General features: G+C 52.4%; 2 protein-coding genes across 3 annotated transcripts; one reads left to right on the top strand and one right to left on the bottom strand.

Annotated features, from left to right (window-relative positions):
* Window positions 1-6,689, bottom strand: MLF2 (myeloid leukemia factor 2). Its single transcript, XM_084223802.1, has 9 exons — window positions 6,576-6,689; window positions 6,319-6,392; window positions 4,472-4,598; window positions 3,966-4,001; window positions 2,477-2,530; window positions 1,953-2,078; window positions 1,457-1,616; window positions 1,133-1,373; window positions 1-583 (listed from the first exon to the last, which is right to left on the bottom strand). The coding sequence occupies exons 2-8, from the start codon at window positions 6,366-6,368 to the stop codon at window positions 1,195-1,197; spliced, it is 732 nt and encodes a 243-aa protein (XP_084079928.1). The 5' UTR covers window positions 6,369-6,392; window positions 6,576-6,689; the 3' UTR covers window positions 1-583; window positions 1,133-1,194.
* A 6,865-nt stretch (window positions 6,690-13,554) lies between these two features.
* PTMS (parathymosin) lies at window positions 13,555-17,494 on the top strand. Of its 2 annotated transcripts, XM_084226395.1 has the most exons (5): window positions 13,555-14,059; window positions 14,853-14,924; window positions 15,642-15,723; window positions 15,867-15,931; window positions 16,550-16,744. In XM_084226395.1, exons 1-5 carry the CDS (start codon window positions 14,012-14,014, stop codon window positions 16,598-16,600), a joined length of 318 nt encoding a protein of 105 aa, XP_084082521.1. In that variant the 5' UTR covers window positions 13,555-14,011; the 3' UTR covers window positions 16,601-16,744. The 2 variants fall into 2 exon arrangements, with proteins under 2 accessions (XP_084082521.1, XP_084082522.1); XM_084226396.1 differs by lacking the exons at window positions 13,555-14,059; window positions 14,853-14,924 and having other exon boundaries at window positions 15,655-15,723; window positions 16,550-17,494.
* The last annotated feature ends 8,503 nt before the right edge of the window (window positions 17,495-25,997 follow it).

Genomic DNA, 25,997 nt, shown 5'->3' with positions numbered 1-25,997 from the left:
ACAGTTTGTTTCTTTATTCAGTAAACATCTAGTTACAAGTTTCACAAATTAAAAAAGTGGGGGAGCTGACTGAAGAGGGGTCGGGGGGCCCACAGGCTGATCCAGCTTTTGTTCTGCTCCTCCCTTCTCCAACGCACACATCCTTCTGCTTCTCTACAGATGCACCAAGGAGCAGCAGGGGAATCGAAGCCTCTGTCCCGGTGAGGGGACTGACAGGGGGTTCTAGCAGAATTCCCTCATATTCCTTTCACAGGGGACTAAACACAAACTTCAGAACCAGCCCAACCCAGCACAGAAAGAGTGGAAAGGATGGAAGAGGCAAGGTGGCAGCTCCTCATGCCCAGCACTACTGGCAGAAAGAACAGAGCCAAGGGACAGCAGAGAGGGAATGGGCAATTCATGTGTTCCTTGCACATCAGTGAGATTCCCCATGCCCCACTGCAGCACCCAAATGGGGTGAAATAGAGCAATGCAGAAGATTAGTTGCTTTGTTTCAATTCTTAAGTGGGAGGAAGGTTAATACTAAATTTGAGGAGGGTCCAAGTGGTGCTTTGAAGGGACTTCAGAGTTTCACTGTCTGTACCTGGGAGGAAAGGAAACAGAAGACATAAACATAGTAAGTGGTGCCTAGAAAGCAGAAGACAGATAAAGACATGTTTAAACCTGATGTCTAGACATCAAAAAAGCGGAAAATGTCCCTTTTCAAGCACTAGATCACATCCTAGTGAGCCCTATTGAAAGCACAGGAGAGCAGACACCAGCATTTACTTATATTTCAAACTGGATGGACAGCAAATGGTCTCTAAGTTCTACACACTGACAATATAAACACTCCACAGATTGCAATCCTACATCACATCATACTATTCCAGCCATCAGTTAAGGATGACACCACAGGTCTTTTGTTCATGACAAAGCTAACTTAAACAGCTTCCATCTTCCCGTTCAGCACAGCATCTTCTCCAAACTCACACCTTCCCCTGCTCTCTCAAAGCGGGAAAACTCCTTTGCAACCGAGACTTCAAAATAACCTAAGATTAGTGCAAAGAAAAAAATAACCCCATGGCTAAAGAGGAAATCACACAGCAGAAGACAAGGAAGGAAAACTCGCAAGAGACTCGTGAAGACTTACAAGAGCGCGTAGGCAGGTTTGGGGGTGGCCACGCCGCACCCCCCACAAGGTCTGCTCCGAGTTCACCAGTCATACCGGCGGGACTGTCTGGAGGGAGAATCCTCAGGGCCCTGGATGGCGAGACGAGTCCCTTCGGCCCGCCGGCCGCCGCTGCCGTCGTGGCGCCGGTAATCCAGGCCCCGCTGCGGCCGGAACCGCGACGTCTCTCGCCGCCACTCGTCGTCAAACGCGGCCGCGTCGCCTGCGCAGGGAGACAGCCGGCTCAGCTGGGGGAGCAGCGCCTGGCTTTGCTGGGAGGAGGAGGAGGACACGGGCACTACTCACTTTCGTCCATGTTGATGTAGTCCTGCCTCTCCTCCTGGTCGCCTGTGCGATGGTTCCGGGAGCGCTGCATGATGTGGGCCCTCTCCCTGATGTGGTGTCCGATCGACATCTGTTCCAAGCCACTGTCCGAGTCCCTTACGGTTCGTCTTGTCTCACGGATCTGGGGACAGGTTCCCAAGTGGAATCAACAATTTCATTCCTTCTCCCAGCCCCCTATGGCACCCTGATCCCTGCCTCCAGTACTTCAGCCAATTAGCACTGCCATCACTCCCAGGATGTCAGACGCAAGGTTACAAAGAGGGAAGAATGGATTCCCCACTGCCAGCTCTTCCCATTTCCTCCCAGGGGCCCTTGGCACGGTTCAGTGAGTCACAAGAGCACAATGTGCTCCTCAAACTGCAGCTGACTGCGAAGCCACAGTGCTGTAGGTGGCCACCCACAAAGCCACCAAACGAAGCCTCCCCTCTCACAGCAAAGCCTGCAGCCTCCTCCTTACCCCGCCAGGTGCTGAACGCATCTCTGAGGTCTCCTGATAGACTTTGGGCCCGTCACCCAGGTTGGAATAAGAGATGACAGTTGAGGAGGTAAATGTCTGGCAGTTAGCACCACTTGTCATATGCTCCTGCAAGAAGGAATGGGGAATGGTGGAAAGAAGGGATGGGAGGGAGGAAGAGATAGCATTTAATTCCTTCTCTACAATGAAGTAAGAAGTTACAAAAGGATGAACATAATCCCCATGGGTCCCTTTTTCTGGAGAATACACCTTCCTGTTAAATTAATACTTATTTCTTGCTAAACATGTCCACCCACACACTTCCTCACCCCTCTCCTCTCCCTACACTCAGGAACAAGCTCTGTCACTGACTCCCAGTGATGAAGCAAAGCTTACAGCCTCTGCCACCTTGGCAGGTGTGGCTCAGTCCATCCCAAGCAGCACAGTACAGCAAGAGACATTAGAGGGATGGCAGAAGCACCCTCAGCACTCCCCTCAGTACAGAATGGTTCATGGAGGGTTCTTACCATGTTTCCAATCATGTCATTCATCATCCCAAACATATCTATAAAGCCACCTGCCTGAAAAAAAGGAAAAGAGAACACAAGAGTAGTCAGTCTGGGAAGAGACATGAGGAAAGAACCACAAACTGTCTGCTGCAAAAAAACCTGCTCCCTAAGAAGAAAAACCTTGGGGTTTTTTTTTCACGTTCTTTCAGTAGCACAGAAAACAAAACCAAAACAGAATTTGGGGTTGCTGCTCTCTCCATTCTCTCAGGTTGCATTGCCCAATGTTCTGGCAAAGGCTGTTCTCTGAATTTGGATCCAACTGCCAATGCACTGGGGTTGAGAGCTTGGGGAGTCACTAAAGTTAGAAGAAATCTCAGCACGTGCACTAACAGTGATCTTACAAAAAATTCCACTGATTGTTTTCTTTCTACCCTAACAACAAATTTGCTTACTTTCCCCTACAAACACCTGCCTTTTCCATCCTGTAAACCTGAATGCTGCAGTAACACCCTGGGCCAGCAGGTCTCGCAGGTTAATTGTGCAATATGTAAACAAAATTACAATGTCAGTTCAAACTTGCTGATTTCTTTTTTTTTTTGTTTCCTCGAGTAGCCTCTTGTTCTCGTTTCCAGCAGAGCAGTACTCACACACAACGTTATTATGCTTTGAAGTCTATGTGTTTGTAGTCTTATTAATCCTCCTCTGAGCTACAAAAATTCCGGGACGCTGGAGTCTCTTTCATTGAGGCAATTCTGCAGAGCAAGACAGCTAAAGTTGCTGGATCTGGAATAACCTATTTCCACTGTATTATTCTGGTGGAAGACGGAGATCAGCACGCTCCGAGCGCGGTGTTCTCACGTACACACAGCCATTCTCATTCCAGCCCTGTTTACCTGAAGTATTCTGCTGGCTTCTCCAGCTGCCACCACAGGCAAAGGAGGTGCAATAATCCCTCTGCCTACTGATGGCCAAGTCCTTTCCTTGCATCCTCACTGCTCCTCCATTAGCTCCAGATCTGCAGTTTCTTTTCAGACATATGAGGTTATTAAGGGACTACCTGCTCTTCCCAGATATTAACTGTCCCAATTCCCATGAAATATTGTGCTATAACAGCTTTATGACTTTTCTCTGGTCAAGGTGCAAATACAACTTCCCCATACACACAGAGTTAGACCCTCTCTTCAAAAACAGCTCGCAGACAGGATTAAAACATTAGAGGGGAAACAAGGTAAAGGCCTGCAGTCATAAAACAACTCAAGGAGAGGTCCAGGAGAAACCAGATGCTTCCAGTTCCAGTTCAATACCTTCTTCCCTATTCCACTTACTATAAATCTAAAGCTCATCCTGGTCTCCTCAGACATTCCCATCCTCCCTACCTGGTAGGATAGCTGGTCACGCTCACAGATGGCTACATTTTAGCACTGGTTGAACACAGTGCTGATGAATCTCAGTATGGAGCCACTACTTGGAAAGCCTCTAATCTGACCCAGAAAAACAGAAAACTTACCATGCCGAGCATCCCAAAGGGTGAAACAGCTCCTGCCTGCCAGGAGAACAGAAAAACAGAACAGAGAATGACTTTGCAGCAGCCAAACACTAGATCCTCATCAGAACACACTAATCCTTCTCAGAAACAGAACTGGGAACACTCAGGCTCTACAAACAGATCAAGACAGCGCCCCACGGATTCCTGGGGGTTCAAGCCATGTCACCCCTAACAAACCAGACATGAGGTGATGCTCCTACATTTTTCCCCATTATACAAATTCACATCCTTGATAAACAACACATATTTATTCCCTTCCTCCCGTCCAACCTAGAACACAGCTGCATTCAACACCTTAATAAAGGTGGAACAAAGAGAAGGACCAGAACACCACTGCCTAAGAGATTCAGGCAGTGATAAAACCACCTGTGTGGAGGAGAGGGGGGTGCCCAGCCCAGGAAGGGTGGGAGACAGAAACTGGCAGTCCAGTGGCAGAAATCCTGGGCTGTACTCAGCCCCTGTGTTACCTGCATCCTGCGGCCAGCCTGGCGAGCCCCAGGGGTGGTGCCATCGGTGATGCCGAGGAGCGGCCCGAACCCGAAACTCCCAGAGAGCATGCGGTTCATGTGCTGCCGGTGGATGGCAAAAGGATCCCTTTGGGAGAGGTGCAGAGAACAAGGGTGAGGACAAAGCCCCGTCTAATCCGCTCCTCCCAGCTTTGTGTTATTCTTACACAACTCTGCGTCCCTTCCCAAGCTGAAAATTCAGAATCCTGAGAGGCCTGTGTTGTCTATGGTGATTACTGGGGCTGGAAGGGATCTCTGGATCCCATCACGTTTCTTGTGAGAGAAGGTTTCATACCACAGAAGTTCTCTCAGGTACTTAGTTCTGTCTGCTCAGAAGCAGATTGGTGTTCTGCTTCAGTACTGCTCTGGAGCAGTACTGGCCAAGGCCAAGGCCACTCCAGAACCTCACTGCTCTAACATCTTTTGTAGGGAGGTGCACAAAGACTTCCCTGGCACCAGTGAGCAGGAGATCCTACATATCATCCTCCCACCCCTCCATGTACACGGACACAAACAGTAGACTGCATGGCCTGACATCCCTCTGCCCACCAGGGGTTGAGACCATATACAGATTTTCCAGATTTGAGGGAGAAAGGGGACAATAACCGGGATCCCTAACTGGTTTTCCCTTCTTTTGCAGCCTCCACTTTGAGAGCTGCACGCACTCACACAGGTTGGTGAAGCAAGAGGAGGAAAAGGAGGGTAAGGAAAAAGAGCCACAAAATAGGGTGGCCACAATAAGAAACTTCTGGGAAATACCATAGCTTTTTTCCTGCACATCTTGTAGCCTGCAATTATCCCTCTTCAGCATTAATAGCACAGGCTATTCCTGAGATGACAGAAGTACCCACTACTTAAAACCAATACTTTTCTGTCTCTACTGGAAATGCTTCCCATAATAAAAGCTAGACTCATACCTGCCATGTTAATGAGAACACGCTGTCATTCGGTGACTAACTGGGACATCAAGGTCTCCTCTCCTGCTAATTTGCTCACAGCTGATAAAATTCTGCCTTACTATTGATTTCATAAGCAAAAATTTGACTATTCTTCTACATACATAAATTTCACCAAATTTCTACTAGTGTCTTGTTTAACATAATCAAATTCTTCCTGTATTACAGTCTATTCCTCATCCACTTTGGCAAGGGCTGCCAACTTGGTGTCACTGCCAAAATTTATCAATAGCATCCAATTTCTGTACTGAGGACGGAAACAAAAACATTCAGTGAAAGGAATCCCAGGAAGAGTTCTTGGGACCTTTGTTTGATTTCAATACTCGTGTTTCAAAACTACTCGTTGTTTTCTCTTTACTTTGTTCCTCACAACTTGACAACTGCTTCAGCAGCCTTCTCCAGCTCCATTAATGACTTCCTGTGCAGAACAGCAACAAACACTGGACAGAGCAGCAGATTTTATCTATCTCAACTGCAACCCTACTTTGCATAATGAGAAAAAAAAAATCCTTGCGCAAAAAAAAAAAGATTAGTTATCATTCCAGCCCTCTCTTCCTCTCAGACAGCTGCGATGCCTTTTGGCCTACTTTATTACGCTTTCCTCCAGGACCAAGCTCCAATATCGCAGGAACGAGACCGACGCGACCCCTGATACTCGCCGCGCTGCCCCTCCGGAGGATGTCCGTGTTTGTCCCCAGCCAGCTGCGCTGCCGCGGCGCTCCCCGGGCCCGCCCGGCCTCTGCCCGCCCGGTGGGACGCGGGGGCAGCGCACACTTCCCCGGGGACGATCCGTGCCGCAGCCCTCCCTCCTCCGCCCGCCGATCCCCCCGCAGGGTGCCCACCCCGACTCACATGGCAAACATGGGGTCCTCCGGCTCGCCATCCCTCATCAGCCGGAACATGCTTCCCTCGCTCGGGGGCGGCCTCTGCGGAGGGGACAGGGCGGTGAGCGCAGCCGGGGCTGAGGGCGGGGAGGGGCGGAGCGGCGGAACCGGCCCCCCCATCCCATCCCGCCCCGCCCCGCCCCGCCGCCAGCCCGGGCAGGTGATGGCAGCGCTCCCGCCCGCCCCCGCTCCCGGCCCGCCCGCCGCGCCCCTGCCCCGCCGTGCCTGCCGGTGTCGGCGGTCCCGGTTCGGCGCAGCCCGAGCCCCCGGGCCGCTCACGCCTCCGCGCCCATCGCGCCCCGGACCGCGCTGCCTCCGCCCCGCCCGCGCCGCGCATGCGCGCCCGCCCCGGGGGAGGGCGCGGGCGAGGCGGGGCCGCGCGGCACAGCGCCCCCTGGCGCCCCCCGCGGGCGGCGCCCCCGGGCCGCAGCTCCCGCCGGGCAGCCCAGGAATGGGAATGGGAACGGGAACGAGAATAGGAACGGGAAGATGCGGAGGTAACAGAGGCAGGCCCCATCGCTCCGCACAGCTTCCCCAGCAGGGGCAGCGCCGGGGCAGGCACTGATCTCTTCTCTCTGCGGACCAGTGATAGGACCCATGGGAATGGCCTGAAGATGTGTAAGAGGAGGTCTAGGCTGGATATCAGGCAAAGGTTTTTCACCCAGGCTCCCCAGGAAAGTAGCCAGAGCACCAAGACTGACAGAGTTCAAGATGTTTTTGGACAACACCCTCAGGCACATGGTGTGACCCTTGGTAATGGTCCTGTGCAGGGCCAGGAGCTGGGCTCCAGGATCCTGATGGGTCTCTTCCAACTCAGAATATTCTGTGATTCTGTAGTAACCCCTGTGGCTCTTGGCCAGCTGGTTCCCAGCCAGAGTCCACAGCGTTGCCTGGCTGCTGCAGAGGCAGCACTTATCCCAGGCTTCCTGCACGGCACGGGCACGTAGGAGGCACCCACAGAGCTGCTGGGCTGTGCTGAGCACATGGACAGCGAGTGCACGCAGTGCTCTGCTGGCGGAAGCAGGGAGGATACTTTGTAAGCCAGCTGTGGGTCATCACGGATCCTGGAAAACCACTGGGAATCACAGGCAAAGAGTAGGTACTTGTGTGCACCCACAGCAGTGGTGGGGTGTTGCAGCCTGTGGGAATCTCCAAAAAGCAGGGGGATGACACCTCTGTCACCATCTCTGGGGAATGCTGGCCGCCTTCAGCTCCCGCCAGCCCCACTGGATTACAGGGAAGAGAGCTGAGTGACTCATCCCAGCTCCAGCCCAGGGCACGCTTCCTCAGTGCTGCTTCTGTTGACTGTTGCATCCGGCCCACCATGTGCGGGAGCCAGGCTGGACCCGTGCCAGAGGACTGGAAATAGCAGGTTGCAAGAAGTGGTTGAGAAATGGAGCTCCTGAGTTGTGGCAGGAGCCATGTCCTTGGATTTCGGAGTCTAACAGAGGAAAATGACCCAGTAGCACGGTTCATGTGTGGAATGCATAGAGGACTTGGCAACACTTCTTGCTCCAGCAAGTCTCAAAACTGCTTGGTACTGAGAAAAAACCTCTCACAGGAGGCCCCTGCCTGTGTGCATGCAGAAGGCTCTTCAGAAGTCCCTTCTGTGCACAGTAATTGCATTCTGCAGAGGCTGAAACCAAAACATCCACAATAGGGGAACTGTTGACGGCGCAATGGTGCAGGATCATGAGGTGGACACAAGTCCTGTGGGCAGGGCACGGGTTAAGCAAGGCCAAACCTCTTGGAGGGAGGTTGTTCACAAGTGAGCTGCTGAAACAGCTCCTGTCACCGGCTCAGAGCTCAATCCCGAGTGCTGAAGTTCACACAAAGCCCTTGTTGGAGCTGCCTCAACCTCTCTGATGCTGTTTCTGCAAACCTGAATCATCCTTCAGAGACCTCCAGTCTGGAAAGCCTTTCCTGTCTGTTGTGTTTTCTTTTTGCTCTGAGGCGCTCTTGGTGTTTGATTGGAGTGTGGAGTTGACCTCAAGTGTCAGGATGCAAAGGGAGGTAAAGATCTTCTAGGGCAGAAATGTAAACATCTCTTTCAATTTTCTTTTTTTTTCTTTCTTTCTTCTTTTCCTGAGATCTGGGATAAAATAAATTGCTGTCCCCTGGATACTGATGATCCTCCCACTCCTGCAATGTCCCAGAGATTGTAGGGCTCTCTCAGTTTTTCCAAATTATAAGTCAGGCATTGCTGCCTTCAAACGCAGAGGGGAAAGGAACAGAAGAGAGTCTGGAACAAACACCGCTCTGCAGATCCCTCTTCTGTCCCTAATGCTGCTCCTCTGCAAGTGCAACCCAAGGGCTGAGTTTGTGAGAGTGGGGGCTGAGGCTGTGCCTCTCCCTGGGTACTTCTGCAGCCTTACAGGCGGTCCTTACCCCTGAGGTACACCTTACCAAAGGCTGCATTTCGGGGGCCATTGCCAGTTCAGCAAACCTCGAGGGAGCCTTGCTTGCAGAGAGTCATGCTGGTGGCAAACGCCGCGTGAAACCCTGGAAGGAGGAATTAGAACGGCAACCTTTTCGTGGAAGGTGGGCAAGGCCACAGGTCTGAGGAATGCAGGATCTGTCGCTGCAGTGTTCCTAGGAGAGGTTTCTGCCCAGCACTCACCGCGTTATGCCCGATGTGCTCCAAGGGGATGGCCACTGAATAAGGAGCGACGCGGGGGTGTGAATGAGAAGCAAGGCTCCCATCTTGCTCCTCTCACACCCTCTATTCAGCCCGCTTCTCTTTTCACCGTGAATAAAAACCATTATGTCTCTCCGTTTCCCTTCTTTCCCTTTTATCCCTTGGAGCTGCCCAGGTTGTGCAGGGGACGGCGGGGAGCGGGGGAAGGGCCGGAGGTGAGCGAAGGGCAGAGCGGGCAGCGATGAATGGCGCCGCTGCCCTCGACTCCGCCTCGCCGCCGCCCGCCGCCCCCCCGGCGGCACGGCCGGCCCGGGAGAGCCAACGGAGCATCACGTGGGGAAGGCAAATAAAGGCAGGGTGAGACAGCGTGCCTTGTTACCTGCTGCCGGCACGGACCGAGCATTCGGGCCGGGGAGGCAGAAACAGCTGCGGGGGCCCCGTGGCCGCCTGGCAGACAAAGAAATGCTCGTTCGCAGAAGTCGGAGCTAGCCACAGCCATCTCCTCATTGGTTCCCTTCATCTGTGCCTCTTACGTAATCCTCCCCCAACAACTAACTCTGACCTCAGATGAAGGGCACCCCGAGTGAAGGACAGCTCTGATTTGATCCTCAAATGTGAAAATTCATATTTGGGATGCTACAGCCGGCTTGTGGTGGCTGCAGCTTGCGTTGTGTGGCAGCGATTACTTTCAGAATATTTTGCTCGTGTTAAGAGTGTGTCTGTCACACTGTGAGTGAGAACCACGACCTCCATCTGTGCTGCGTTAGCAAAGAGAGGCTCACAAAAAATCACGATTGAAAACATCCCTCCTCTTTCCAGTCTTCTGACAGGCTGTGTCACCCCTCGTCATTCCCTTCTCCTCCTCTTGCTTCTTTTCCTTGTGTTACCTACCCTGCTTCCCAGCCCTCCTGCAGGGCTTATTTAAATATGCTGCCTCTCAGGAAGCCATTTCCCAATGCAAAGTTGGCCGGTGGTTGAATTCTTGGGTATTTCCTCTTAAATTCGGTATATGGCATCGTGAAAGAAGAACAAAGCAGATTATCTGCCGGGATTTTTAATGGCCACAGTACAGAAAGATGAACAGCGTGGGTTAAATACATAAATGCATTCAAACACATTCCCTCTGCACACTGAGATTTTGCTACTTTTGCTGTAAGTGGAAGGACAGATATTTTGTATTTATGTAAATCTAAGAAAATTTAATGCAAATACACATCCTCCCGCTCTTTTGTTATTCAGCAAACAGTTTGGTAGAGGTTTGGAACCACTTAAGAGTTAGCTCAGTAAATATAATTCTTAAAATACCCAGTTATTGTGTTTTGCTTTTGCTCAGAAAATGGCTCACAGTTAGTTAGTTCAGCCTTCAAAATAAACACAAAAGTCACCGTCCCCTCTGCCCCCCATCAGAACACAGTGCCATGACTAGCAAGGTAATAGACCAAAATGCATAAATAATTGCTTCTAGGTGCATTCACCCCGCATTTGCTGGGAGCAGAAAAATAGACACCACGCATGAAAGCCCAAACACATCTCAACCACGTGCTCACCTATGATGGCACACGCCGGCGAGCTCAACGCACGCCTCAGTAGAAAAGTACCACGCTTTCTACACTCACAGGAGTAAGAGAATGTAACAGAGGGAAAATATCCCCTCCGCACACAAACAGGTATGAGCTGCACCTAAACACATGCACACACCTACGTAAACACCAAGCACAAACAGGGCACAGCACCAAAATTGTGACACTGGACGGAGAAAATGACGTTCCCATTGTTGTCTGGGCTGCAGAGAGTGTCTGTTGCACACAATGATCTGTCACGTAACTTCTGCACCTCCCTTGTTCTGTCTAAGGATGTAAGTCCCCAAAAAGGATGGAATATATTCTGCTGAGTTGGCAAAGCAACTGCAGACAAAGACTAGAGAACACACTGAGCAGGAACTGGCATCTGCAGAGCGCACAATGAGCGTACTTGCGTTTGCAACAAAGGGGAAAGCACAGATGGGAGAGAGGAGCGGAGAAAAGCTGCAGATCGATCTGGCAGGCGAAATGCAGAGCGGCACAGATCAGGTGGAGGAGCAGGAGTCACAGGGAAGAGCTAGGTGAGACAGTCAATGGATACCCTCAGGGCTTGAGGGAAGCAGCTGCACACTAGAAGCCCAGGGAATCTCACCACCGGGATCCAAAGGGCAGGAAGAGTCAGAATGCAGAAACAGGCAGGTCACAAGGAATGAAGAAGAATTTCACGTTGGATTTAAGGGGGAAAGCATAGTTGATACAATCATGCAGGGCAAAATGGGACATGAGAAAAACGAAGGAGGGGATGTGAGATTAATTTTGTACATAAGATACAGGATGTCAGAAAGAGAAGCCAGGGAGAGGGCCATGGGAAGAGTGCTGCCAAGAACACAGGTAGGAGACAGATGCCAAGAAGCAGCAGATGAGGGAAAAATTGCAAAGGGGATGGGGTGGGGAACATGGAAGGGACAACGTGAGGTTGCAGACTGCAGGTGCTGGGGAGGAAAGGAGAGCTTGCTGCTGCCGTGCCTGCTTGTAGTGCTGACCCCACAGCTCCATCCCACAGCTTGCTGGAAACAAGCTCCCCTTGCACAAACAGGTGTTTGTCTGTTTGCATCCGTGGGTGCGCAGTCTGTGTCAACACGGAGCTTTGGGCACGGGAACATCTCTGAACATAATCCTTTGCTTTCTCCCCTCTAGGATGTTGTGTCAAGGCCTGTTTGTGCATTAATGTGAAGATGTCTTTGCCAAGGGATATGTGTCAATGTAATTTTGTGTTTTCAGTGGTTGAGGGTGTAAAGGAAAAGGATCCTGGAAAAAAAATCCTGGATCGGTGAGGAGAACAGCACAGCAATGAGCCACGCACCTTCTGACAAGCAGAAGCAGAGAGGAACAATATCTGGCCACTCTCATGGATTATTTTGGGTCCTATTTTTAGGTGTATATTAGAAATTAAGATTTTCTTCATGCAAAAGAGAAGGATAAAAGAGGGGTACTTGAGCCAAACCAGGGCTGGAATGCTGATAGCAGCTAGACCTGAGAAATTGGCCAGATGGGGTTTGTGAAACAGTAGGAAAAAAAAAATTAGTGCATGCATTTTCATAATTTGGTTTATTTTGGTACTAGTCTAGATGTGTGTGTCTAGAGTTACAGGACTGTTTTTTGAGGCAGGCACTGTCTGTAGCTGGAAAGAACGTCAATTAGATCATGAGAGAAGCAGCTGTAGCTGTGGAGGAGACAAGATGGCAAGGTGGGGACCTTCTACCTCCCTGTCACAGAAATCATAATTTATCCAATGTCTTTTATATTTTCCTTCAGGACATATGTACTCAGTGCCCCATGTTCCATGAATACCAATGGCTTTTGCCGTTAAACGCTCAAACTGAGACACATTTGATTAAACTCAAGATCACCAGCTCTAAATCCTGACTTTGCACAGAGGCTGAGTTTGTATCTGGAGGACAAGAAGGGCTTGTGTACCTCAATACATTTTCCAACCAGATGGACTAATAACCTTGCCGGGCACCTGCAAGAATGACTGCATGCACTCATGTGCACGCTCAGTTCTGTATGTAGGTAGGCCTGCAAATGCATGCAGATTAATTTTCTTTTCTTTTGTACGAGCCTGTGACTAATAGCAGGACAATATAAACCTTCTGGAAAAGGTAAAGGGAATTTAGTCATCCCAGTCTGCTCAAGTTGGTAACCAAGGGCTGAAAAGTGGCTACAGGAACATCTGTTTCATTAGCAACAAATCCCTGCAGTTTCAAGTCACCACCTGCGGTTCCGCAGGAAGGACCCTTGGCTAAAGGGAGACCCGGAGTGGGCGATGATCCTTCCCAGCCCGGAGAGGGGCGCCGACAGAATGTCTGCCAGAGTCCGGGTCCGAGGCGGGCGGGCGGGCGGCAGGGGTCAGTGCTGCACGCCGTGCGCTGCCCGGCCGGTGGCCGGGAGTGGGACGTCGGTACCGGGCGAGCCGGAGCCGAGCCCAGCGGGACAATGCCCGCGCCCTCGCGCGCCTTCCCGCCGCCCCACGTGCCAGCGGCCCCTCCCGCCTCGCACTGCACCAAAGGGCCCCGCGCCCCCGCCCCACCGGCGCGCCGCCCGCCGCCAGCCAATGGGAAACCTGTTGCCAGGCAGAGAGCTCATTTGAATGGCCCAATCAGGCGTCCCAGCCCCAGTCCCTCCTTATATGGGGACCGGGGGATGCGATCGCTAATCCGCCCCCCCGCCACGGACGGCTGCCCCGCCCACTCTCTCAGCGAAGCACCGCCCACCCCCTCCGCGAGGCCCCGCCCACTCCCTCAGCCGCGCGCAGAGCGCGGGAAAAGCGCCCGGCGCTGGGCGGGCGGGGGGAGAAGGGGAGGGGCGGGATGAGCCCCGCCGCCGGGAGCGCTTCCAGCGGAGGAAGGGCGGGCAGCTGGAGTGGAAAATTCCAGGCAGGAGGCCGCGTGTCGCCAGCGCTGCCCTCCCACACGGCCCCGCAGCGCCGCTTCTCGCCTCCCCCGGATTCCTCCTGGAGAGCCAGCCCGCCTGTACGGGCGGCTCCCCGGGCGTGCTGCGGGCAGAGGGCTCGGCTTTCCTCCCCTCCCCAGACACTCGCCGTCGGAGCCGCAGCACCGCGGAGCGGGGCTTTCGACTGGCCTCGACGGGGCCGTGCGGCGCCTTGCGGGGACCCGCGGTGCGCCCCCGCTGCCGGGCGGCCGCGGCTGAGCGCACATTGTTCTAGCGGCCCGTCCCTCTCCCCTCCCTCCTCCGCCTCCCGTCCCTCTCTCCTCCCTCCCCAGGTCCCTCCTTCCCTCGTCACCGGCGCTGTATAAATCCCCTGCCCCGGCGGATCCCCCCACCGCGGGAGACCCTGGTACTTTGGCCCCCGGGGCGGGATCCTGCCGCCGCCTGCGAACCGCTGGGACTTTGCGCTCCCGCCGCTGACCCCTTCTCGCTCTCGCTCTCCCTCCCTCGCACGGTTCCCACCGGCCTCTTCCCTTCGCAACCGGGGGGCCAGGATGTCGGAAAAACGCGTTGAGGAGGCACCGGCGGAGCTGAGCGCTAAGGTGAGACACCTCCCTCCCCTCCCGCTCCCCTCTTCCCACCCTCGCAACCGGCCGCGCTCCCGGCGGGAGGGGAGGGAACGGGCTCGGCGGGGGAAGGGGGCGGGGGGGGGGGGGGGGGCGGCGAGGGTTCCGTGAGGTGCCCTGGCGGCGGGGGGCGCGCGCGGCCCCTCGCGCGCCGCCCGGCCAATGGGGGGGCGGGGGCGGGGCAGGAGGGGGGGGGGGGCCCCGAGGGCCCTCGCGCCCCCCGCCCCGCCCCCGCCCCCCATTGGCCGGGCGGCGCGAGCGCGCGCTGGGTTCGGCTCCGCTCGGCTCCGTTCGGAGCCGGGTCGGCGGGAGGTTGGGGGGGGTGGGGGATGCCGGGAAGCGGTGTCACGGCGGAGCAGGGGGAAAGTTGTGTGGACACAAAGCAAAGCGCGGGCCCTCGGCTGGCGGGGGAAGGAGGAGGGAGGGGTGGAATGGAGAGAGAGAGAGAGAGAGGTCCGGAAACGCCTCGATCCTACGGACAAGGTTGCCTTTTTTTTTTTTTTTTTTTAATAAATCGTTGAAACTCTTCCGTGCCGCTTCTGGTTTCCACACGCGTGTGCGGGCTAAAAGTAGCTGTGACGCGCGTTCGCTGCTGTTTTCCTTTGTCAGGCGGGCGGATTTAACGCCTAATATGTCTCCTCGCCCGCTATGCCGCCTCTCCTCCGAGCATTCTTTGTTTAGGCATCCCCGTCTTTTATTGCCGCTGACCGCCGGAATGTTGTTGGTTCCCCCCCCCCCCCCTCCCCCCCGCACCTCGTTTCATATCTAGGAAAGGAAAGAAAAGAAGGAAAAACTGGAGGAGAAAGCGGTCCACAAAGAAAAGAAGAAGGAGATAGTAGAGGTGAGGCTCTTCTGAGGGACAGGTTTGGTGACGTCGGGGAGGTTTTTGTGCCCGCTGTGGGTAGCAAATACGAAGGGAATATGGGAGATGAAGAAAGAGGGCAGGCCATGGGAGCTCCACACAGAGGTAGAGTAGTGAGCTCTTGGGTAATTGTGGAGAATGATCCTTGAAGGACTCAGTGTAGTCAGCACTGCCCATCAGGGAGGAAAAAGGTCAGAGAAGGGAGTGGAGCCGAGAACAAGTGGGAGAATGTGGCACGGGAGATGTGGTCCTGCGCTCACTGGGGTATCCTGAGGCGCACAGGGAGCATGTGTTGGAGAAGGTGGGGGGAGGAGCAGCGAGGAAATGCACAGATTGATGGAGGTCGGGAGGGATCTGGAAACAGATGTAGCGTGAGCCTCGGCTAAGTCATTAGCCTGTAATCAGAGAGATGCTGTGGTTGTTGGGAGGGATGGCAGCAGCTCATCAGGACGTAAGCTCGTGGGAGATGAGGAGCTTCGTGTTGTTGGGGATGGACTGGAAGGATGGGCTTTGTGAAGGAGGGCTGGTTGGGAGGAGTGTGCAGCAGGGGCGGTGGGAATAACGGTGTCGGAGTAACAATACACTCAAATGCATACCTGGAGTGGCTGGAGCTCTGGAACTTGTGCTTGTAGCAAAGAGCACGTGGAAATGACATCCTGGCACCAATTTCTGCTCTGACTGGTTTGTTTCATTCAGGATGAGGAGAATGGAGCTGACGAGGATGATGAAGAGAATCCTGATGATGTGGATGAAGAAGAAGGTGGTGATGAGGATGAAGGTAGGGAAAATTAAAGGAATAGGAAGCTGCAGAGGAATAGAGGATTGTGGAGGGAAGCTCTTTGATCCCTCTTGACTGAGATTACATTCCCTTAAACGTGGCTTCAGTTTAACCTGTGATTTTCCCTTCTTGCTTGTGCTTAGAAGCAGATGAGAACGGGCAGGAGCAGGATGGCCACGCAGAGAAACGATCTGCAGAGGAGGAGGAGGTGAGTAGTAGTGTGAGAATAATGGAGGGGAGAGGGAATGGGGGCTGCTTGCTGTTTGTTGATCAAATCCATGTGGATACTGCTGCTGAGAATCTCCAGTAGGCCTCGCGTCTCACTGCTTCAGGAGCAGACAGATAGATAAATCTGATGTGGTGAGGGGATTGTAAATCACTGGATGCTCCTTGTGGGATCCAGGTCCTTCGACCAGCAGTTGTGGTGCTAGGTGAGAGAGAGTCGAGGTGGCAATCACCTCTGAACTACCTGTGTCTTCTGGGCTTCAGGCCAGGAGGTGGACTTGTAATGGTGTGGTGATTGAAGGGTCTGATATTTGACATTAAGGGCAGACCCTGATGTCTGTCTGGAGTGGTGTGAGGCTTGGCTTCTTATATGTCCTGGAAGTAACAGCATGGGTGTGGTGTCCCTCTGGATGGAACTGTCTGCATCTTGTGTCAGGCACTCCAGGGTGCTTTAGAGGGGAGTGGATTTGGGGTGGGCCTAACAGAGATTTCCATATGGAGGAAAGAGCAGCAGTTAAGAATTTTGTGGAGAAATTATGTACCTCAGGGTGGTGACTGTTTGATGGCAACTCCTTCTTTTTCCTCCCCATGGCTGATGCAGGATGAAGTGGATCCAAAGAGACAGAAGACAGAAAACGGCTCTTCAGCTTGAGTCCTCCCCTCCCATCTCCCCTGTTCCGTCCATCTCTCCTCCTCCATTCCAGCCTGTGCTTGCACTGCCCGTTAGCCTCTGGCTTCACACAATCTCAGATGAGGAAACATTAGAAATGCTCTCAAACAGGGAAGACAGCAGTTCCCTTCTCACCCAAAGACCTAGCCCTTCCATGACATCATGCCCCAGCTGAAATTTTCCCTGTCCCTGCATCCCTTCACTGCGCCCCACTTCCCAGTGCTCCTCTTCCCTCAAGAATCTCATGGTTTCCTCGGCACACAACCTGGCCAGGCGCTTCACGTGGCAAAGCACCTCCCGTCCCCTTGTCACCTGCCCGCCTGTTTTTGTCACTGGTGTGAGATTCTTGAGAGTTCCCGCTCCCCAGCCCTGCTGCCAGAGCTCCTCCCTGAGCCAGGAGGTGCGGGCACAGATCTCATGGTGCGTTCCCCAGTCCCAGGCCTCTTCTCATCCTGCAGCTTTCCCGCTGAACCCTGAGAGACAAAGAATATTACAAGCAAATAATGGTTCTATTAAGCGACACACGGAGACAGGATTTATTTTAAGCTTTTCATTTTTTTTTTTCCAAGTTTACATGACAGCAAGCTGGCCCTCGTGAATTTTTCGGAAGATAAGGGTTGCTTTTATATATGAATTTCATCTGAGCTGTGTATTTTTTTAATTTGGAGGCTTTTTTAAAACAAATCAAGAGAGACACAATTGGGGACCAAACTTTGATTTCCATTTTTTCCCTTCAGATTTTCTTGTGACCATTTTTTGTAAATTAAAGGCAATATAGCCACAGCGTTTTCTATGGCACAGACATCACGAGGATGATAGATATAAATATATATATTGTTTTCAACAAGCACTGTAAATAAAAGCGTTTAAAAATGTTTCAAACCGCCGGTGTGGATGGCTGTGTCTTGACATCCTGCAGGGGTCGGTAGGAGTTGTGGGCAGAGGGGGTGGCCTGCCCGGCAGTGGGTGGAGAGGGGAGCCGGAGGTTGATCAAAGGGCACGGGTTGGGTATTTAGGGGCCTCTTGCGGCCGCGTGTTCGGCTCCTGCTCGCCCTGTCACGCTGCGGTGACGGCGAGGGCACGGCACAAACGCAGGACGAAGCTCCAGGGCTGTCCTGAGTCTCTTGAAACTGCTGTTGGGCAGAAGGGGTTTGGGAAGGGAAAGCAAGCTGTAGCTGCTGGCTGCAGCCCGGCGTTGCTGCCCCGTGGCCCCTGCCCTGGCCGCCTTCAGGCGTGACTCACACGGCTCCAGTGGCAGCGACCGGCGAGCGCTCGGAGAGGCAGGAGCTTCGGTTCTTTGTCCCACCAGCTGCCTTGGGGAGAGCTGTCAAGCGTTTGTCTTTTTATCTGAGCAGACCTTTAAAGCTGCCGTTCGTGTTTCTTCTTTTTGAACTCGTGCTTTGGCAGCCGCGCAAGGAGCCACCGGGAGCTGTAAATAATACCAACTTTTGTGTGAGCGTCAGCGGCTTTGTGCTGCTCCGGCTGCAGCGGCGTATCGGCCTCTGGAAGCGCCAACAATTACTCGTCTCCAGAGGGGCAAAGCATCCGCTGGCATTCTCTGCCGGTGCCGGTGTCGCGCTGCGGGGCTGCGCACAGGGACAAAGCTGCTGCCAAGCCCCCGCTGCCCGCGGTGCCTCCCGGGCGGGGTCACGCCGCACCTCGCCCCGTTCCTGGCGGAGCTGCCGGCAGCTGGAGCCGCAGCCAGCGGGGGATCCTTGCCCCGGGAGCCGCGGTCCGAGAGCCGGTCCTGCTGCCTGCAGTGACCCGCACCGCCCCTGCCTGCTCCTGCCGGGATCAGTGGGCTTCTCCAGCCCAGGAATGACCCGCACCGCCCCTGCCTGCTCCCCCCGGGATCAGTGGGCTGCTCCAGCCCAGGAATGACCCGCACCGCCCCTGCCTGCTCCTGCCGGGATCAGTGGGCTGCTCCAGCCCAGGAGCGACCCGCACCGCCCCTGCCTGCTCCTGCCGGGATCAGTGGGCTGCTCCAGCCCAGGAGCGACCCGCACCGCCCCTGCCTGCTCCTGCCGGGATCAGTGGGCTGCTCCAGCCCAGGAGCGACCCGCACCGCCCCCGCCTGCTCCCGCCTGGGATCGATGGCTGCTCCAGCCCACTCGTACCTCGGAGCCGCGCTGGTGCCATTTGGTATGCCCAGCGTTCCTCCATTAAAAAAAAAAAAAAAAAAAAATTACAGATTGTAGTCTCTGCTCCTGATTTGGGCAAGTCCTCAGGATTTCCCCAAACTTTCTGCTTGGCAGCCAGCTTTTACTGCTCGGTACTGAAGACGAATTATCAGCAGATGATACCATCTCTGCACAGGCAGATTAGAGTTTTCATACTTCCTCCCCACCCGTGCAGTGCCTGGCTGGGGGTAGTGAGAAGTGTGTTTGCTAATGAGAAGTTATAGAAGCATAATTCCATCTCTGCTTCTTATGTGGATGCAGCAGCAGTACCACTGGCTCTATGCAGGCAGTCATCCAGAAGGAAGTGGGGCAGCAGCTGATTGTTAGGCCAGCACTAGAAATGTGAGCAGCCACCCTTCCTTTCCTCTGAGGGAAATAATGCAGGACAGAGGGAAGTGACAAAGGGCTGCCAGACAGTTTCTCCATGTCTCTATGGGCCCCTTGATCCCCCAGTTTCTACTATTTCTTCTGCCTAACTCATTTTTATTGAACACCTTTGTCATTGTCTGTGGATAGTTAGAAGATACAGCTAGAGATACAGAAATAGAAAAATATCTGCTTTGGGTTTTTTTCCACGTTGGTGACCTGCAGGGCATCATCTCTGACTTGAGGTGAGGGCTACAGATGACACAATAGAAAATCACACCGTTTCTTCCTTTCCTGTAGATCTATGAAGCTCCATGCTGAATCCAGTGGTATTTTGACTGACAGGGTGAGCTCAGCAAGTAGTGGCATAGGTTTCCAGAAAAAGTTGAGGATGCAAGGCTTTGCACTGCGCCTCATTTTGAGCCTGCCTGTGTGCTAGGTTTGTGTCCGAGCCTGCAGGTTTATCCATCTTCCAGCCTAAGTCTTCTCCCACAATGAGATCAGTCGTGTCGTGCTGGTGTCATTAGGGTAAGAACAAAGCCTGTGTTCACCAGTGATTCCTCAGAAATGAGGATGCCTTTTCGAGGCCTTATTCGCCTTCCTCGTCTCTGTGCTAATTCTCTGCTCATTTCATTTAATTCCTGTGGCCATCTGTTAACCTCATCAGCTGGGGGCAGAACTCCCTCAGCTGTCCCTCCTTGCTTCCCATGGAACCTGCTGCGAGCTCACAGCAGATCTGCTCCTGCCAGCCAAGCAGCGCTGGAGATTTCCTTCTTTCTCCTCCTCCTCCAGGTCTGCTTGCTTTGAGGGAATTGTGGAGGTGTTGCAGTCGTGCTCTTGCAGGCTCTGCTAAACTTCCCTCCAGACTGACAATTTCTGCTTTTGTGTGGTCTGGAAAAGCGAATGCTGACCGCAGTGCAGAGAGCAGGTAGAGCCACCTGTGAGGTCTGAGCTGGGTCCCTGTCCTAGCTTGGATGAGCCTTGCTCCTTGGCAGGGGTCACTGGACAGGTGGGACCTGGGCCCACCAGGGTGATGAGCAAACCTCCTCAGGGCTGTGGCTGTGAAAGGGGTGCCAGACCTCTGGGGACAGCTCTGGCTGCTGCAGGTGACCAACAACTCTGCCTTGTTGGGTGAATAAAACCAGATGTAGCTCTGAAATCAGCTCTGATGTGACCAAGAGAGTTGGGTAGGGATCTTGAGATGTCCCTTTCCACCTACCAATTTCTGCAATATATGAAGAAATAGAGGCTTGCCATTGAAAATGTGAGCTGAGTCCGAAGATATTTTGATGTGCCGAGCCCAGAAATGAATGCTCTTTGTATCTTATAGCTGCCACTTTCTCATTTCCCCTTAGGCAAATGATCCCCTCTGCCCAGCTTCTTGTCTTTCACAACAGTTTTATCTCAATAGATGATACAAGACTGGAATAATCAAAACCACCACATGGGTTTGAATCCTCCTTCAGACCTGGAAAAAGTGAGCTCTCCAGCCACTGCTGGTCTGGGAGGAAACCCCTTCTTGCTTCAGGAAAGTCCATAATCACCTTGTTGCACTAGCTTTAAAAAAAAACAGTGGAGACCGATTATTCCTCCTCTCCCCCTGGGATCAGGGCTTCTTTAGTGCCTCTGGCTAGGAGACACATTGCTCTGCCAGGTCCCTTATGCCATATGGGAAACTGAAAGCACTCGCCTTCCCAGATCCTTAGGAAGCCCGTGTACTTTTCCCTCCCACCTCTCTCCCTTATTTCAGACACGGAGTCAAAGACAGCCGTGCTCGTGGCTGCTCCAGTCTGCTGTCTCAGGGAAGGAGTCTGTGCTTACATGTGTGGGCTCAGGCTCAGGACAGATTGCAGATGGACGGGACGCCTCATCAGGGGTTTCCTTCTGTGCTCAGCTGACCCCAGCTGGGCCCCAGAATTCCACCAAAGCTGCTCTAATTATCCCCTTCTCAGCAGGGTGGGGGAGAGAAAATACAGTAAAGGCTCATGTCAAGAAAGGTTCATGGGTCAAGATAACAATAGGGAGAGATCATTCACCAATTACTGTCACAGGCAAACCAGACCTGACTTAGGGAAAATTTAATTTAATTTATTAATAATCAGATCAGAACAAGATAATGAGAAAATAAAGCCAAATCTTAAAAGACCTTCCTCTCACCCCTCCTTTCTTCCTGGGCTCGCTTTAACTCCCAATTTTCTGTCTCCTCCCCTCCAGCAGTGCAGGGATTTACAGCCAGTTCATCACACACAATTTCTCACAGAAACCACCCCTGAAGCCCCTCTGTGACTAAAACCTCACCATGCAAACCCAGTACTATTTCCTGGTGAGCTTTTATGGTTTTAGCAAAGCCTGGACAGTCACAGGGGTGAGGAGAGACCTGAGGTCTCTTAAATGTTCAAGGGTCTCAGCCACAGAGCGTGGCTCACGGGCCAGCGTGGTGCCACCAAGCACAGCTTTGCTCTCAGGGGAGGCAGATCCTGTTAGACACAGGAGAAGGGGCTTCACTCTCTCAGAAGGGCACACAACTCCTGTCTGTGCTGTGGGTGACATCTGACTGATGCTGCTTGTCACCAGGGGGCTGTAAGAGCTGCACATTCTGCAGACCTCTGGTGGTTTTTGAAATGATGTTTATTGCTCCCTTTCTCTACCAGGTATCTTAAACTCTGCACCTCAAAGCATCCAGGTCAGCTTTTCCAGTGTCCTGTCTGGGTACAAGGTGCTTCATTCTCAGTTCAGTCCCTCCAGCCACGCAGTGGTGTCATGTCAGCAGGGTGTTTGGCTACATGCCCTGCAGTGAAGGATCCTGTCCCTAAGTACAAAATGTTACCAGGGCTCCCTGCATCCAAGACAGAAGATCCTGCAGCCGGTAAAAGGTGTAGGATGAATCAAAAATAGCCGGTTTCCAGAGCCCTGTGACTACCTGTGTCTGCCAATACCTCGCTGGCAGCTCAGGTAGAGTCATGGCTTAGACTTTCCCTGGTCTTACAACAATTCATGCATCATTTTAGGATGCATTTACTAGGCTGCACGGTTTGTAATGAAAACTTTCAAAGCCCCTTGCCTGAAGCATCCTTCGGCAGCACAAAAGGTCTTTGCTGGACAGCACTTCCCAGCATAAGCCCAGCACGACCCCAGGTAGGCTTGTCCATAAGCACACCAGAAAACTTATAGCTGGTTGCTGTTCTCTTTTGGGAGGTTTCTTGGTACTTATAAATATTTTCCTGTGTCAGATCCAGTTTTGAAAAGAGCTGAAGCTGTTGAATATGGCTCCAACAAACCTCCTGAGCTTCCAGGACAGCAGCATGGTAAATATGGACCCAGCTTTGAGCTGGGAATTTGATGTTTCTTCACAAGGTAAATTTCACAGAAGATTCAGTGGGGATGTTTGGAAAAGCCAGCCTTGTAATTCAAATGAGTCAGGAGGTTTTTCTCATAACTAAAGAAATACAGACTGCTTCAGGGTCTGTGAATCCCTTTCCATAGCTGTGGAAATAAGCATTCCGGTATGGCATTGCTAATGGTGTGCCTTGCTGGCTCTAGTTCCTCGCTGGGAGAGGATCCTGTTCTGCCTCAGTTTCTCTATGCTTTAAAAGACTTTCAGATCAAATCCTGACTCCAGATGAAATCTCCCATCTGTGGCAGGATCCCTATAGGTGTCCTCAGTATCCCCCAGGGCTGTTTATGCTTTTACTTCCAAGTGTGAAAAGCCTGCAGATGGGATTGCAGACTGCGGACAGGAAGGAGGATGGGGTGTCACGGAGTTGGGACGGAGTGGTGACACCTGTGGGGACACCTGTGGGGACACCTGTGGTGTCCCAGCTGCTGCACAGCCCGACACTCAGTGCTGCCCATGTGCTTGTCCCTGAGGACTCCGGGGTGACCTCCAGCAGGACCAAGTCCTCCTGCCTCAACTCAGGGCACAAAGGCTGAGCCCCAGTCTCTTTTCCCAAGCCCTCTGTGTGTGCTTGTGAAATACAGAGCTGTGTTTCATGTCAGGTACATACAGGCAAGGTGTGTATTTGTGATTGTGATATGTGTGGAGACCGACCATGGGACAGTTATAAAGATGAATTCTAATAATAACTGAGGAAAGTAAAGCATGGAAGAAGGCCTTTGAACCTATCCTTTGTTTGCAATTAACCTTTATAAGCCTTAAGTTGATTTAGGAGCATTTGAATGAAAGCTTTAAGGATGTTGCTTTTTGACAGGAACTTTCTGCTTGTAGCTAAGCCTTAAAGAGTTTTGCAATAATAACCTTTTGAAGCATAATTTTAGAATATTGCTTGTAGTAAGGATCTTTGAAACTATAGCTTTAGATTATATAAAAAGGAAACATGCAGCTTGAGAAAGGAAGATGGACATCAACTCAAGGACTAATAGGTTCGACCAAGGGAAGCTGGACATCACTGTTATGAGATTTATAGTCCTTGCAATTAAAAGGTGGACCCACATCTGGAATCTGGACTTCACCAGCTGGGAGACTTCTTCCTTCTTTCAGAAGCTAGACCCCCACCATCTGGGATACTCCTTTTCTGGGATACATCCTGATAAAAACTAAATCACAAGAGTGTATAGAATTGTGACGTAAAAGTTGGGAATAGAAACTGCTGATGAGTAAAAATTGGGAATAGAAACTGCTGAGAAAGCTTATGAGTACCCCTAGAAATACCTGTAAGCCCCAACCATCGGTGTGCAGTTGAAGGGAAAACTTCCCCCACTGCACCCAGCGCTGTGTTGCTCACACTTTACCATATTAATTAATAAATTGATTACTGTTGGAATATTGGCCCAGTCAAGCTTCTCATTTATACCACGCTGAAACAGAGCAGCACCCTGGTAGAGCAGGCAGCACAACCAGACGTGCCTCAGAGCGGCACCTCTCAGCGCGGAGGGCGCACCTTATGTTGCTTTTCTTGATCCTCTGGGACAGATTTATCCCAGGGAGAGGCACGGCTGGAGCCCTGGGAGCGCAGCTTTCCCGCCTGCCAAGGGCCCCCTGGCGGCACCCAGCCCGACGTGTCCCTGAGCACACCCCTGGAGCAGGCTTCCTCCCAGTGTCCCTGTGCCCAAAATGCGGGGCACAGGGCAGGCTGGAGCTGGGAATGGCTCTGCTCGCTCACCAGCGGTGATGCCGGAGAGCTGAGAGGTCAGATTGGTCTTGGCTGCTGTGCACAGGATGGTTTGAATGCACACAGGTGTCTCTCTGGCTTCGGGAGGCACAGTCCTTTGCCTAGACAGTCCGAGGCAAGCCCAAGGGACCTCCACTAGAAAGACACATGTGGATTTTGGACCCTTTCCCAGAAGTGTTCCTTCCCTTACTGGATCCCCTGGCTAGAGCACTGGAGTCTGACTGTCCCACCCTTAGGAGGTAGGGCTCGTTTTTCTCACTGTCCACAGCTTCAGTTCTACATGGCAGCAATAACATTTTTAAATTTTTCTGTCCTTTCCATTCTCAGCACAGTTTATCATCCACTCAGCTGTGTCCAGTCTGTAGGAACATGCCATGGAAGTCTTTTTAGTTATTCCCTATTCTAGTTACACATTCACATTTTTTCCTTCTCCTCCTCCTTTTAAACCAAAATTTTACATTGGTCTCTCTAAGAAGCCCATGAAGGACCAAATGATCAGAAATCGTGCCAGTGGCAGTGAGTATGTAGCCAGGGGCTGTCACTCCCTGTGGCATTGAGACAGGAAGGCAAGCTTGAAAGAGCATCTCTTGGATCTGTTTCCTCATGAAAACAGCTGTAAGGTGGAATCCCACCCTCAAGAACCTGGGAAGGTTTCCAGATCATCTTCTGACCATTGAACGAGCATGCCACTTCACTCTGAGAACTTCTGGTTTTTTATATTGACCCCAAACCTTTGTTTTTCACAGACGAGGAAATGCTGTTGCTCTTGGCTTGGTTTAATTTTTTTTCCCCTATTTTGAATAAATACTCTTGTGCCACTATGACTGTAGCCTCCTTTTCCATTATTAAGGCTTCTGAGCTTTACCTTGGCTCATGGCTGGACCGTTTTGCCTGTATTTCCTCCTCTGCACAAGCTGATCTGGTTTTACAGTTCAGACAGGGGACACCCAGAGCCCTTGGGGTTAGCAGTCCTTCAGAGTGACTTTTATTTTGACTTAATAAGCAACACACTGAAGAAAATTATAGCAATTGAAAAAAAAAAAAAAAAAAAAAACATAGAAACCCCTGTATCTCCTTCAGGGCTGGAACAAATGAGCCCTCTGAGCACCTGTAGGTAGGGAAAAAACAGGCAGGCCCTGCCAAACTCAGGGGAAAGTCCCCACACCCACATGCCACCAGCACCTCACTTCATTTGAGTCCAGGAGCTTTTTCCTTCCTTTTCCCTGTGGCCTGTGTGCCTCAGCTCAGCAGTCGTGCTCATCCATGGCTTCCCTCCACTGGGGTTTTCTTGCAGAGCAAGACAAGCTGGCTTTTACTTCTGAGTCTTGAAAAGGGCACACACCAACTCTCTGGGAGCCCTTCCAGTCAGGGCTGTGAGTAAGGGAAAATCCTGGAGAAATCTGAGTAGATGCTGTTTTGTTCTTGTGGTGGTGATTGTCTGGCTCAATTTCCTTAATCCTGCAGAGTCCCACATCCTGGGGCTGAGCAAGGGGATGCCATCGACCACGTTTCATGTGAGCAGTCTGCAGGTGGTGACAGGAGTTCTTCCCATGTTAGTCCTTTTCTGTGAGAAGCGTGCACCTCCTTTCCAGACAGATTGTGGGTTTAATTTAGAGTCCCTGGTCATCTGTGTGCTCCTCTGTTGGAGTGGAGGGCCTGCCTCTAGCTCACATCTTCTGCTCATGGGAAAAAAATATCAAAGAT

Source organism: Fringilla coelebs (genome assembly GCF_963513975.1).
Source record: "Fringilla coelebs genome assembly, chromosome: 2".
NCBI classification, from domain to species: domain Eukaryota; kingdom Metazoa; phylum Chordata; class Aves; order Passeriformes; family Fringillidae; genus Fringilla; species Fringilla coelebs.
The sequence above is the reverse complement of the archived record's forward strand: the minus strand, read 5'-3'. Positions and strand labels throughout refer to the sequence as shown.

What these genes read in the sequence shown, in the direction of transcription:
- MLF2 (XM_084223802.1), bottom strand. Translation starts at nt 6,368, where the DNA reads ATGTTCCGGCTGATGAGGGATGGCGAGCCGGAGGACCCCATGTTTGCC. An exon ending in AGGCTGGCCGCAGGATGCAG is followed by an intron (nt 4,002 to 4,471) that starts GTAACACAGGGG and finishes TTCTCCTGGCAG; the next exon opens with GCAGGAGCTGTTTCACCCTT. An exon ending in TGCGTTCAGCACCTGGCGGG is followed by an intron (nt 1,617 to 1,952) that starts GTAAGGAGGAGG and finishes ACCTGTCCCCAG; the next exon opens with ATCCGTGAGACAAGACGAAC.
- PTMS (XM_084226396.1), top strand. Translation starts at nt 15,667, where the DNA reads ATGATGAAGAGAATCCTGATGATGTGGATGAAGAAGAAGGTGGTGATG. An exon ending in AGGTGGTGATGAGGATGAAG is followed by an intron (nt 15,724 to 15,866) that starts GTAGGGAAAATT and finishes GCTTGTGCTTAG; the next exon opens with AAGCAGATGAGAACGGGCAG. An exon ending in GATCTGCAGAGGAGGAGGAG is followed by an intron (nt 15,932 to 16,549) that starts GTGAGTAGTAGT and finishes TGGCTGATGCAG; the next exon opens with GATGAAGTGGATCCAAAGAG.